This window comes from the organism of the source record quoted next, unplaced genomic scaffold (genome assembly GCF_019419815.1).
Source record: "Pyrus x bretschneideri cultivar Hongxiangsu unplaced genomic scaffold, Pyrus_bretschneideri_v1 Contig102, whole genome shotgun sequence".
Classification (NCBI taxonomy): Eukaryota; Viridiplantae; Streptophyta; class Magnoliopsida; order Rosales; family Rosaceae; genus Pyrus; species Pyrus x bretschneideri.
Genome location: NW_025999394.1, coordinates 642,439 through 655,331, shown reverse-complemented (window position 1 = coordinate 655,331; position 12,893 = coordinate 642,439). Strand labels below are relative to the sequence as shown.

The following is a 12,893-nucleotide window of genomic DNA, read 5'->3' as shown; positions in this document are numbered from 1 at the left end:
ATTTCATATAACCACGTGCTTTTGATGGGAAATGGTAGCGAATTTCGTGTCCTAGCAATTTTTAGTATGTTGTGATGCAAGCCACGCAGCTCAAAGGATTAGAGAAATGACGACCAGCTAAGCAACCTATAGTCAGGGGCAGCAACACGAGATAAAGCTCATCAGTTTAACGCCCTAAAAGATCAAAGTTAACAATCGAGCAATCATACAAACTCGCTTGTTTTTGTAAGTAAGGCACTTGGCTACTGACTTTCTGGTTAACAGCTTAGCAGAAGTCCTAAGCCTAGATCGACAGTCACATAAGTCATGCAAGCCCATCTGCTTATTAAAAAGCAGCGTGATTTGCTAACGACCATGTGATTAAAGATTTAATGGGCCATCGATACGAAACATGCAACTACGAAGGTCATTCAGCCTTGCAAGTTAGAAGTTTCAAAAGATGCCTCAAGCAAGCAAAAATTCACACCCGACAACCCAAAGTTGGCGCCTAAAGTAATAAAGATGGGCTTGACTGCTTTATTCAAAGCATCCTGCTTAATTGTTCATTCTACGGCAAAAGCTTGAAGCAAGGCAAAGAGACATGAAGTAAAGCGAAGAAAAATAGTTTATTAATTTCTAACAAATTGGCAAACTGGCACGATGGCCAACACAGTTCAAGGAAAAGAAAAGGCAAAGCAGAAAAGGAAAAGAAAGTAAATCCTAAAGTCTATTTAAAAAGACTACTCCTCCGAAGCTTCAACATCTTCAACAGCTGCATCACTCCCAGCAGCATCAACCTTCCGCGCTTCATCCACAGTTACCCAATCAGGAGCAACATTGTCACAAACCATCCCTGCCTGGGCAGCATCAAATTTGGCTGCACTTATCTGGGTAGGTTGATCTTCAACTACTCCACCAATGGGCGCTCTCGAATGAAAACTTAAGCAGATCCTTGGAAGAAATAGAAAAAAGCTCGAAATCCTTATTAGAAAAGGTGTAGTCAGGCGGCATGCCAAGGAAATGATCTATATAGCCAAGCTTGTAGAAGTCAGCTTAACCTTGGGCAAGAACAACCTCAAGACTAAACTTTTCACTCTTCAGTTGCTTATTCTCCTCAAACAGGTTAGTACGAGCACTATACAACTCATCTAGTTCCTTATTCAGGTTCCATTGGCAGACATCGCTCATTACAGCTCTACTTCCTTGGACTCAAGTCTACTAGCAGCCTTCTAGAGTCGAACCACGTCATTATGCATGGTGAATAACTTTACGTCCTTAGCATCATGGGCAGATCAAAGTTCTGAAATGGCACGCTCAAGGTCCTGCACTAGCATCACTTGGACATTAATCACTTTCTCTACAATGATGCACTTCCTCTGGATCGTGTCAAGCTGAGCCTTTAAGTCACTGATCTCTTGGCGAGTAGTCTCAAGTTGTAGGGTAGTGGGGGTAGAGACACCAAATCCCTTCAAAAAGGCAAGTTCAGACTCCAACTCTTTAATTTTCTCAACAACCGAGCAAGCTTTAAATACCATGGCTACCGCTATCTCCCTAGTAGCCTTGGCGTCATCCTGCTTCATACGCGCGTACTCGGTTGCCAATATCACATATTTATACATCAGAGCAAACAGGGAACCCCTACGTGACTGAGTTTCACGCCGCACAAAGAAATTAGAGTTAATAACCTTGCTCACACCATCAATAAACTTGGCACATGCCTCCATGTCCTTAAGCAAATTGGGCTTCAACAGTGCATGGATCTCAAAAAAATCCCCTAAGGTTGGTTTGGTAAGCTAATCACAGCTGCTCACGTAGGCAGACACTTCCTTCTCAGCATGAGCGGTCAGCCCTGACAACAAAATCACCATCCTCACTCTTCACCACTACATGCACCTTCAGAATCAGATCGGACTTGGACACGAAAGGCTGTCTCGAAATAAAACCAAGCAGATGCGACACAACAGAACTCATTTGATACACAATCCTATCAACGACTTTTCTAGCAACCCTCGGAGCAGCAAGCTTCACAGTCTCAGATCCAACAACCTTTTTCTTCATTTTGGACGAAGTTAAGTCAATCACGAGCCTCCCAGTAGTAGACGGACCTTCTCGAGTAGTAGAGGAAATCTTCAACTTCTTCTCTACTGACGACTCTCGAGCAAGCAATAATGATCTTTTTCTCCCACTTTCACTAGCAACAGGCTCCACAGTAATGATCGGACGAGTGAACGCCTCACCCTTAATCTTCCTAATCTCCTCTTGCGGGGGTAGCTCACCTTTCTCCTTACAAAAATGACTGAGCATCCAATGCCGCTTACAATATTCAATAGGGATCCCCATAACGATGTGCACATTCTTCATGTCTGGAGAAGTCTTGGGAGTTGAACTGAATTCCGAATCTACATAAATAGAAGAGAACAAATAAGAAGGCAACTTAACAAAAGTATAAAGCAGCTTAGAGACCAAGCAACCTATTTACCATTGATGAAAGCAGTCGGAATGCGTAGCCCAAGCGATGAGTCAAATTCCCACTCTCCGCTAATTTCTAGGGTTTCCCTAGCCCAATCATGATCCCTTTTGCTCATGTGATCGAAGAGCCTATGGCGGGTCCTTAGTTGCCCAACATCATCGATGTGGCCTATGTCAAAGAAGTACTAAAACTCGTTGGCAGTCAGGTCCAAGTCAAAGAACCTACTCAAGTTATGGAACCCCACCATAATGCGGACCGCATTTGGAGAACACTGAGCAGAAGCACACTTCATAGAGCAAATCACCTATTGGAATAATTGAGGCATGGGAAAGGTGAACTCTAACACGAAGTAGTAGGGGTGAAACTTGATAACTTTCCTAGACCTACACGATTCACGACTGCTACCATCATTGGCCCGCTTCACTCAAACCCCGGGCAGAATTGCGTGCTTAAACATCTCAAGGAAGTATTTGAACTGCTCATCGGAACGTACCTTGACGTAAGCAGCCCTGAAGTAACCTAGCTTACTCGCAGATCCTCCCTGGCGACACAACAGCAGAATAAATTCATCGTTCTTATGGCTCATGGAAGACATGTTCAAAAAATATCCTACAACGGTACAAGGAAAAATTATTAAAAGGCTGCTCCAAGAAGAAACAAAAAAAAAATATAAGACCAAGACCGCATGAGCCCAGCATTGCCTTTTCTCTCCCTCATTCTCACATGGCCCAAACGGCCCGCAGGTCCATTCACAGAAGAAGGCCCGCGTCTCTTTCCCGCACTTTTTCTTTTCCAGCGCATGGGCCTGAGCCCAGCGCCATAACCTGGAAGGCCCAGCCCGTATAGAGCACAATTCTTTGCACAGGCAAGCAAAGAAGATTGCTAGAGGAGGGGGAACAAATATCCTCTAGCTTTCTCTCTTTTTTGCGAGGTTTTAATTTCACTCCAAATTTGTTTAACCCGTTGCTTGACGTAGACTTAAATAGGTTTTCGTGGCAATTACATCCCTTTTCCCTAGAAGAATTTAAATTCCAAATTAAAGAGGGAATCTACATCAAATTAATATATAAACTCCATGGTAGCTTTGGATTCCTACACCTCCTGCCCTTTCCTACGAACAACGCAGCTAGTATGGGGACATTTGTGGAGCAAAAAATAATCCAAAAAATCATGAAGTTGACAGGTGGATTATTCCCCAAGAAAGATAAAGACTGCCCATATTAAATGGGCAAGAAGTAGTCTCATTCACCACGCACAGCTGAGGTAGAGCATGCAGAGATCGACGGCTGCTCAAGGCACCCATGCCCGTAAGAAAGTCAAAGGTATTTATAATAGGATAATTCCTTATTCTTATCATAAATACATTCCTAATCATGAGAATACATCTTTCAAGTAAGTAATCATAATCCCATTTATTTAGGATATTTACCAAATTACTCCAAGATATTTATTTACACAAATATCTTGGAATATTCCCATTTAAACACAAGCCTAGGGTTGGCCACTGCTAAACCCTAGAGAGCAGGTTCATCTCCCCCCCCCCTCTTCTATAAATACACTAATCTCCAAAATTCTGGAGTTTTTTGCTAAACTTCTAAACACATCCTTTCTAGAATTCTAACTTTGGCATCGAAGATTCTTCGGCCAAAGCCCCATCACTATTCATCGAGGGCACGTGAGGCTTTTGGCCTGAATCTTAGGTGTTATTATTTTGCAGGTGCAGATTCATTAATCAAAGGAAGACGGAAATTTGCATCCACATAGAGAACACTCGTGTGATGCCCATAAGAAGGAGAGCTAAGTAATTATTAGGGTCAGGGATTATAAGTAACTTGGGGCTAATTTGAATCTGGTGAGGCAAGCTGAAAATCTCCAAGAGATGAGCAGAAAACCAAAATGATAGGGATGAAGCACCCATGTTGAAACCAAGCTCAGGTCCACCACCCCCAAAATTCGTGAATTGGGGTGAGCCACCATCATTGGAGAGATAAGGCAGGCCACCATCTTTAGAGAGATGAAGCAAAACAGCCAGCAGTGAGAAAAAATGAGAGAGAAGGGAGGGGAAAATGGGTGAAAGATGAAGAGAAAGGGAGAGGAGGAAGTAGGAAGGACAGGGAAGGGTTACCGCCTACCCACCAAACTTAAAGTGAGTGGGCGGTGGCTGGAAGGAGAGAACCTTTACTTTAATTACTCTTACAAAATTCAAAACTCCTTTTTTTTTTTTTTCTTCTCATACCTATGAACCAAAGCAGCTTTGAGTTGCTGAAACCAAAGCTTTTGTTTTGGTAATTAAAGAGAAGAGCCTGCGAAAATAGAGGCTAGAGAGGGAAAACTAGAAAGAGATGCAACTTGAAAAATAGATGGTTTGGATCATTAAAGTTCGATGTGGTGTGAGGCCCACAACTAATCTCCATTTTTATAAAGAAAAAATGAGAAGCCCTTAAAAGGCTTCCTATACATACACACACACACACACACACTAGCATTTGTCTACACACTTTGTGTGTATAAACACATTTTTTTAGAAAATGAGAAGGACAGAGGGGGAGAGAGAGAACGTGGAGGGAGTGGGGGGTTTTTGTTTTTGGTTTTGGTTTTTTATTTTTTTAATTTTAATATTGAAGGTATTTTAACATCATATGTATATGAGGCTTCAATAAAAAAAATAAAATTTGGACATGTAAAATTACATTATTGCCTATCATATTTTTGTGTAATAGAAGACTAAGTAGTCTTTTCATCCTATTTTGGTTGACAAAGAGGGTTTCATTAATTAATAGAGATATATAGGGACGGATCCGTGGCACCACAAAAAAAAAAAAAAAAACACAAGTCTTAAACCATTAGATGTATACATTTTTAATAGTTGAGATGCAATCTAATTAGTCCAATTAAATTATGAATTGGGAATAAAATTCTAAAAACCTAATTAAGATTTTTATATTTTCTATCCTATCTCATTAATTGTTTTTCATTAAATGTCGCACAACTTAGCTAACTAGCAACAGATTAGTGCGTCCAGGAATCATCCATTTATTGAAGAAATAATTGAAATTGTTGCAACCTTTAAGCCTCGTGCATCCCATGATATTAATTGTTTAACTGCAGAACCCTAACTCAATGTGAAATCTATAGCCATATTAACCCCTTGATATATATTAATTTTTTGACTGCGTCCAGGGATCATCCATTCATTGTTTTACAAATCAAATTATTGGATTATATACGTTTTGCTATTGAAGTTGGGTTCATGCCCTTATGGTTAGTCAACGAGACATGTGATTATAAGGATAGAGAAAAAAAATTGTAAAGGAAAAAAATTGTAAAGAAAAAAAGAAGTAGAGAAAAGAAAATATGCAGAGGAGAGATCACTACTGGAGAAGAAAGAAAGAGCGAAAAACATGCAGAGGATGGAAAGATAGGAAACAGAAGAAAGATTTGGGGAGAATAATTAATTTTTTTAAGTTAAAAAAACCTAATGCAAAAATATTTAAATAAAAGAAATTTATTAGACTAATATTACATCTCAACCATTAAATGTGTACAAATTTTGTGTCAGAAATATAGTGCTATGTATCTGCCCCCATATATATATATATATATATATATATTCCTATTGATTTTGAAAGAGAAATGTTATTGACTTCAAATTTTTCATTCTACACTCTAAACTTCTATATTTAGAAAGATAAATATAATGGTGAGAAATGTAAAATGAGATTTTTGAAGTGTCAATAAGACTTCCCTTTTGAAATGGTATTATAATGCCCTGTGGGATTCAATGGACCTTCGCCAGATTACACTCAAATAGTGGGACCATTTCAAGCATGACCAAATCATTGAGCAAATCAATACAGAATTCCATGTGGCCAAGCCTCTCTATCAAAGGCTTGCTACTTTAGAAACCTCTACTTCTTCCATCTTAATCGATAAGAAATTCACGTTAGAACTTAAAGAAATAGCCAGATAGTTAAAGCTCCAAGTATCCCAAGTGGGTGAAGATGATGAAGATGAAGAAATTTCCTCTTATGCATGATCCTCTAGTCAAAAGGTCAGTTCACCTCCCCAGAAGTTACATTGGGCAGACTACCGGATGCCCAAGGACCCTTATGACCTTAATGAAGAGTAAAAATTCAATTCATTAAAGATAAATATTGGTGACTAATATGGTAGCCAAAATCTACTGTCTTCAGTCTTGACGAATTTGTATCCACAGCTACCTATGTTCTAGAGAAACCAGTGTAAACACACACAAAAAAGTGCATTATTTTCAGTCATACCTATTTATTTTTAGTTTGCATTACTTTTATGAAAATACACACACACACACACACACACACACATACGTGAAATAGTAAAACCTTTCCATCAAGGTTTTTGTAAGTCTAATTTTAGTTCACATTTATTTACTTAGAGATAGGGAGAATATATGAAAGAGAAAGATGGGGAAAAAGAGGAGAAGGATGAAGAAGTTAGAAGTGAAAGCAAATCCACGAAACAAAAACTTGAAAAGAAAAACTACTTGAAAAAATGGTTTAAAACTTTCAATATCAATTTTTTGTTTCCCCTACCTTTCTCTGTCATTTTGCCGGCATTCCTCTCATACGTGTCCCATTTAACTTCAACTAGAACACAAAAAACAAAAATTGAAATGGCTATTCAACGGTTTACATCATAAAATTGAAATTGTAATACACGACATACAAACAAAACACAAAGTGATCATCACCACAATTAATACAATGCATTAGTCAATGTCAACCTTTACATTTAAGATAATAACCAAATACAAATTAATCTAACACAGTACTGCAACCAAACTCAAGATCTAGATCTAAACTGGCCAAAACCATCTTCCAAACAGTTCTCACTAATGGGGGAAAGACACAGAGATCACAAAGCTCACTGTTTAGTCTTCCCCTATCCTACCCAACAAGGCCACATTAATCCCATGCTCCAATTCTCCAAGTTTTTACATCACAAAGAAGTCAAAATCACACTAGTCACAACCCTTTTCGCCTACAACACAATACTGCACAAATCATCAGGATTATTTGGTAGCTACTTTTCCCTGGAGACCATTTCAGATGGTTACGACCAAGGCGACGTCAAAGAGGCTGAAAGTGTAGAGGCCTACTTAGATAGATTTAAGCAAGTCGGTTCGCGAACTCTGGCCAAACTCCTTGAGAAGCTTTCAAGATTAAGCTGCCCAGTTGACTGTTTTGTTTATGATGCTTTCATTCCTTGGCCTTTATATGTTGCCAAAAAGTTTAGAATAGTTGGAGCTGTTTTCTTTACTCAATCTTGTGTTGTTGACAATATTCACTACCATGGCTACAAGGGCTTGCTCAAGCTCCCTCTTACTAAATATGATCAGTCTAAGATTTTGGTTCCAGGATTGCCACCACTTGAACCTTGGGATCTGTCGTCCACATTATATGATTTTGGGTCTTACCTAGCTGTCTATGACATAGTTGTGGATCAGTTCTCCAATGTTAACAAAGCTGATTTTATGAGTTGGAAGAACATGTAAGTACATTTGGAAAATGTTTTAATCATTAATTAGTTTCATTCCTTCGATAATGATATTGTTTTAGTGCCAATTAAAGCTTTGATTTAAGTTTCAAACTGATGATACGATTTTAGTATGTAGTGTTAGAAAGTAAATAATTCGATCTTTAAGCGGGGTTAGTCTAGTTGCGAGAGTGGGTAGGGTGATGGATAGAAGTAGGCTAGGTTCAGAATTCGAAACTCTCCATAGTAACGGAATAAAAAAATTACATAATTCTTTTATCGTATTAGTAGATAACATTACATGACCAGTAAAACTTACATCAGTTTATTTCCTCAGTGAATAATTGATACATGGATGCATATTAGTATGCAATTCACTAGGGCATGTGGTTTATATAAGAAATCAGACAAAAAAATAATTGTGATCGTTCACTAATTTTTTGTATAATTATTTTGCTTTTTGTTAGGTGGTGGATTGGATGGCCAAGTCTTTACCATTGATAACCATTGGACCAATCATACCATCTTACTACTTGGACAAGTGACTTGAAAACGACAGAGAATATGGTGTCAACCTGTTCAAGCCCAACAACGATGCATGCATGAAATGGCTAGAACAACAGCCAAAAGGGTCTGTCACATACGTGGCATTCGGTAGTGTAGCACAATTCGAAGCTGAGCAAATGAAGGAATTGGCTTGGGGTTTGAGGATGAGCAAATGCAAATTCTTATGGGTGGTTAGGGAAGCAGAAGCAGCCAAGCTCCCAAAATGATTTGCAGATGAGACGTCTGAGAAGGGTTTGGTGGTTACATGGTGCCCACAACTAGAGGTTTTAGCTCATGAATATGTCAGATGCTTCGTTATGCATTGTGGTTGGAACTCGATGTTGGAGGCTTTGATTTTGGGGGTTCCGATGGTGGCGCTACCGCAATGGACTGATCAAAGCACAAATGCCAAGTACATTATGGATGTGTGGAAAGTGGGGATTAAGGTCGTGGCTGATGAGAAGGGGGTGGTGAGGCAAAAGGTGGTAGAGCATTGTATAATCGAAATAATCGGGGGAGAGAGAAAGGAAGAAATAAAGAGGAAATCGCTCGAGTGGAAAGAATTGGCTAGAAAGGCAGTGGATGAAGTTGGAAGTTCTAGCAGAAACATTGATGAGTTTACTGAAAATGTGGTTCAACAAAAGACAATTAGGGTTTAGGTGACATGTAACACCAGGTTTTCTAAGAAAGCTTAATTTGGTTCATGTTATGCACTTTTCGCAACTTTTTATTCATCAATTAAAGCTACATTTTATATAGGAAATTTTAATGAAAAACTTCCGGTACTTTCTTCCAGGAAAAAAAAAAAAAAAAAAAAACTCTCAGTACTGTTCACTGTAACGAAAAACCACATTTTTACACTAAAAAGTCAATCCTGATACTATTCACTTTACCATTTATTTTGTCCTTATTGTTAAAACTTAAAGTTTTCAAACTCTTTTCATTAATTTTCCTTTTTATATATCTAAGTTAGCAAGGTTAATTAAATGGGTGATGTAGCGGTGTAAAGTATTTTTTGGGGAAATTTTGTTTGAACCCATATAACCTCTTTCTATACCCAACTTACTCTTTTCACCCATATTAACTTTAATTAAACTATTGATATCTCTTTAAACTCATATTTACTACCTAAATTACCCTCACAAACCCAATTCAATTTGTAGATTTATCCGTACACTCATTTTGAAATAAAAACCCAAAATTTGCAAAGAGAAGTCCATTTCAAGTTAGTACTACAAAAAAATGGACAAATTCTTAATCCAAACAATATGATTGTCCTTGCAATCATATTGTAAAAGAGCTTGTTGCACTACTTTAAGGGTTTTTTTGTTTGTTTCAAATGGTCTGAATCTGAATTCTAAATGCTATTGTTTCTTTATTCTTATTTTTCTTCCCGCTTTGGTTTAAGTTGAAGTCCTCTCTCTAGTTGTGACTATCTATCAATTAAGTATAGGATTTAACCGACTATTTTTAGGGATGAATATTTATCTTTAGGACATATTTTGTTGGATGAAATTCCACATATTTTAGTTTGATTTACCGCATGCATGCATGGATGAAAATAAAGGTAGGAGGATATATCATATATGTTTGTGATGGTCAGTTGGATCAAAGAGTAATTATTCTCTTCAAAGCTCCACTGCCCCAAGATTTCCAAGCCCTCAGCATTTTCAACTTAAACGATTCATGGTTGTTCCGCCCGATATGTCATAGGAAATATACTAGTACAAGTCTATGAGGAGACAAAGGAACGAGCCATAGAATCCTCTTCTGCATGTCATTTGATTTGTTTGACCTTAGCACTATGGCATCTCCCATTGTTGTTGTTAATTTGTTTGCACTTTGGTGTTTGTTTGGGTTTATTGATAAATTTTAGTTGTATTGTTAAATTTATCTTGTACTTGATGGTAATTATGTACTAGGGTAAAAAAGACAATTAACATTTAAAGTTTAAGTTGGGTGTAAAAAGAGGTTATATGGGTTCAAATAAAGTTTTCCTATTTTTTATGATGGAAATTCGAATTTCTATCCCTAATATTTTTGAGTCAAATGGTAGTTTTTTTTTTTTTTTTTTTGGTTAAGAACTATATTCGTCTATTTTTTTTGCAAGAAACTATATATATATTCTTTATACAATGATACACATACACTAAAAGATGGAGAAATAAATTATTTGCAACCTAGTCACTTCCAAGTTATAAACTATTCAAATTCTTGGAAACAAAATTAGTAATAGACACGCCAACGAAGGTTGACTTAGCTAGTAAGGTCATTACCTTGTGTGTCAGCCCATAAAGTTCGAGTTCCCTAATAATTCTCGTTGGTGCACGATCTGTAAACTCCTACATAAATTCATACCGTGACCATTGGCTTTATTACATACCATGTATAAATCCTTCAGGTTCAAGATTTAGATATGTCTTGATGCTGGTAGTTGAATAATCAATGTCCCCCAAACTTGGTAATAATAAAAGGGTTAAACTCTGTTTACTACCCTGAAGTTTTGTGGTTTTCAACATTTAGTACATCAAGTTTTTTTCATCCCAGAGTCATACCTAAAGTGTAAATTTTGGGACAGTTTCATACATCCGTTAGTCAAACTGTTAAGTCTCCTTTTAACTGTGATATGGCGCCCATGTGGGCAATGACTAAGCGCCACATAGGTCGCCTTTCAAGTGACAACCATCCAACCCTACAAGCTGCCTACATCCATTATTAAATCCATTTTTGCAAGCCCCCAAACAAATATAAATCCTCTGAAATATCACATGAGCATCACCATAGGGCAGTACCTTTATCTGAACTGTACTACCCGGGTTTGTCCTCCTAAGCGCATAACAGTACTCCCACAACTTTGTGTACTGATCCATGTTACTCCCCTCAAGGATTTTCAAACACTGTGCTCTCACTCTGTAAGCTGTCTTGATGTGGATCTCAACCATTCTTTCCTCTTTCACTGTCTCCATAAATGTAGTGATGGGCATGCTTGGGTTGAGTCTGAATTTGTCCACATACCTCTTGACAAGCCCTGCCACTTTGCAATTAGGATTTTCCCTCCAAACCCTCGGACATTCATGTTTCCCAACATAGGTTTTCACTTACATTGAATCTTCATTGTACATCCTGGAAGCATACAATCTTCATGGATAGTTTTTCTCACACCTTGCACTAATCTTCCACTTCTCATTCCTTTTTAACTTAATAGAAGGTGCACCATACTTAATGGAGTGAGACCACACTGCCTTGCTCAATTGTGCAGCATCTCTGAACTTCAATCCCTTTTCAAACTTTGGATCATCTGTGTCGGCTTCTTCATTACACTCAAGGTAGATGACCTTCTCATCACATTCGGAACCTGAATCGTCAACACTGTGCAGGCCATCTGAGTCTTATCTCTCATCATCAAGGGGAACGTTTTCTACATCCCTTGCATCAATAACGTCTTTTGGATGTTGGTTCCCAACCCATTCACCCCTTTCAACATCTCCAACGACATTTTCTACAACTGTATCATCTACAGCACGACGATCATCATCTTCCAAACTGTAGTCACTGTCCACAAACTCACTATCTGTAGTGTCATCCTCTGCATTTACTGCCACAAACAATGCATATTTGTTAAAAACCTAAACTTCGCAAAAATAATTGAATATTGAAATTAAAATTGCAAAAATAAATGTTTCAAAAATTTTACCTTCATTAGCTTCTACTTCGGTCCCTTCATTAACTTCTTCAGCTTCGTGACCTTCTTCAGTTTCATCACCTTCATCATCAGCATTGAGAGGACCATCTTCAGCCTCATCTCCACTTCCTTGTCCTCCCTCAGTTGCTTCAGCCTCATGTTCATCATCACCATTGTAAGCTATGTCATTCAAAAGACATAGCCATTTTTCTAAGTCATCCGCACCCCCTTTTGCTCTACCCTTCTTCAGTTTTGATCCACTTCCCTTTGTAATCGAAATCGCCATCCTCGATTCCTCAATATCTTCTATAATGACACCTTTTTTTAATATGGCACTCTTATCTAGATTCATCAAAAGCTTATGTTTCAAGGCAGCTTATTTCAAACTTAGATGTTCTAGGTACATTTCTATTTCCTTAACCCCTGGAACATACTTGCACATTTCACCCACATCTTGGTCCCGTTCAATAAGCCTTAATCCCTCCCAATAAGATATCCCAGGAATCCTATAGTGATACAACATAAACCCATCATATCTTAACTCTTTAACCATTTCATCAATCTCAAAAAAAGACATGAAGTCTTTGTCTACATAATCAAACCAAGCCTTAAACCCTTCAATATATGCACTTTCAAACCACTTCCCACCGTGGTTAATTTTAAGGCTAAATAATTCAGGCATGCCTGGAAAGTCAAGGAGAA

The 12,893-nt window shown here is 38.1% G+C and overlaps 1 protein-coding gene across 1 annotated transcript; it reads left to right on the top strand.

The window, feature by feature from the left end:
- The first annotated feature begins 7,221 nt into the window (after nt 1-7,221).
- On the top strand, nt 7,222-9,213 carry LOC125470694 (UDP-glycosyltransferase 74F2-like). The gene is made up of 2 exons (XM_048570092.1): nt 7,222-7,978; nt 8,431-9,213. Exons 1-2 carry the CDS (start codon nt 7,323-7,325, stop codon nt 8,462-8,464), a joined length of 690 nt encoding a protein of 229 aa, XP_048426049.1. The 5' UTR covers nt 7,222-7,322; the 3' UTR covers nt 8,465-9,213.
- Nucleotides 9,214-12,893: the final 3,680 nt, after the last annotated feature.

Coding starts and splice junctions, on each gene's coding strand:
- LOC125470694 (XM_048570092.1), top strand. CDS start 7,323: ATGGGGGAAAGACACAGAGATCACAAAGCTCACTGTTTAGTCTTCCCC. Junction 7,979..8,430: donor TTTATGAGTTGGAAGAACAT/GTAAGTACATTT, acceptor GCTTTTTGTTAG/GTGGTGGATTGGATGGCCAA.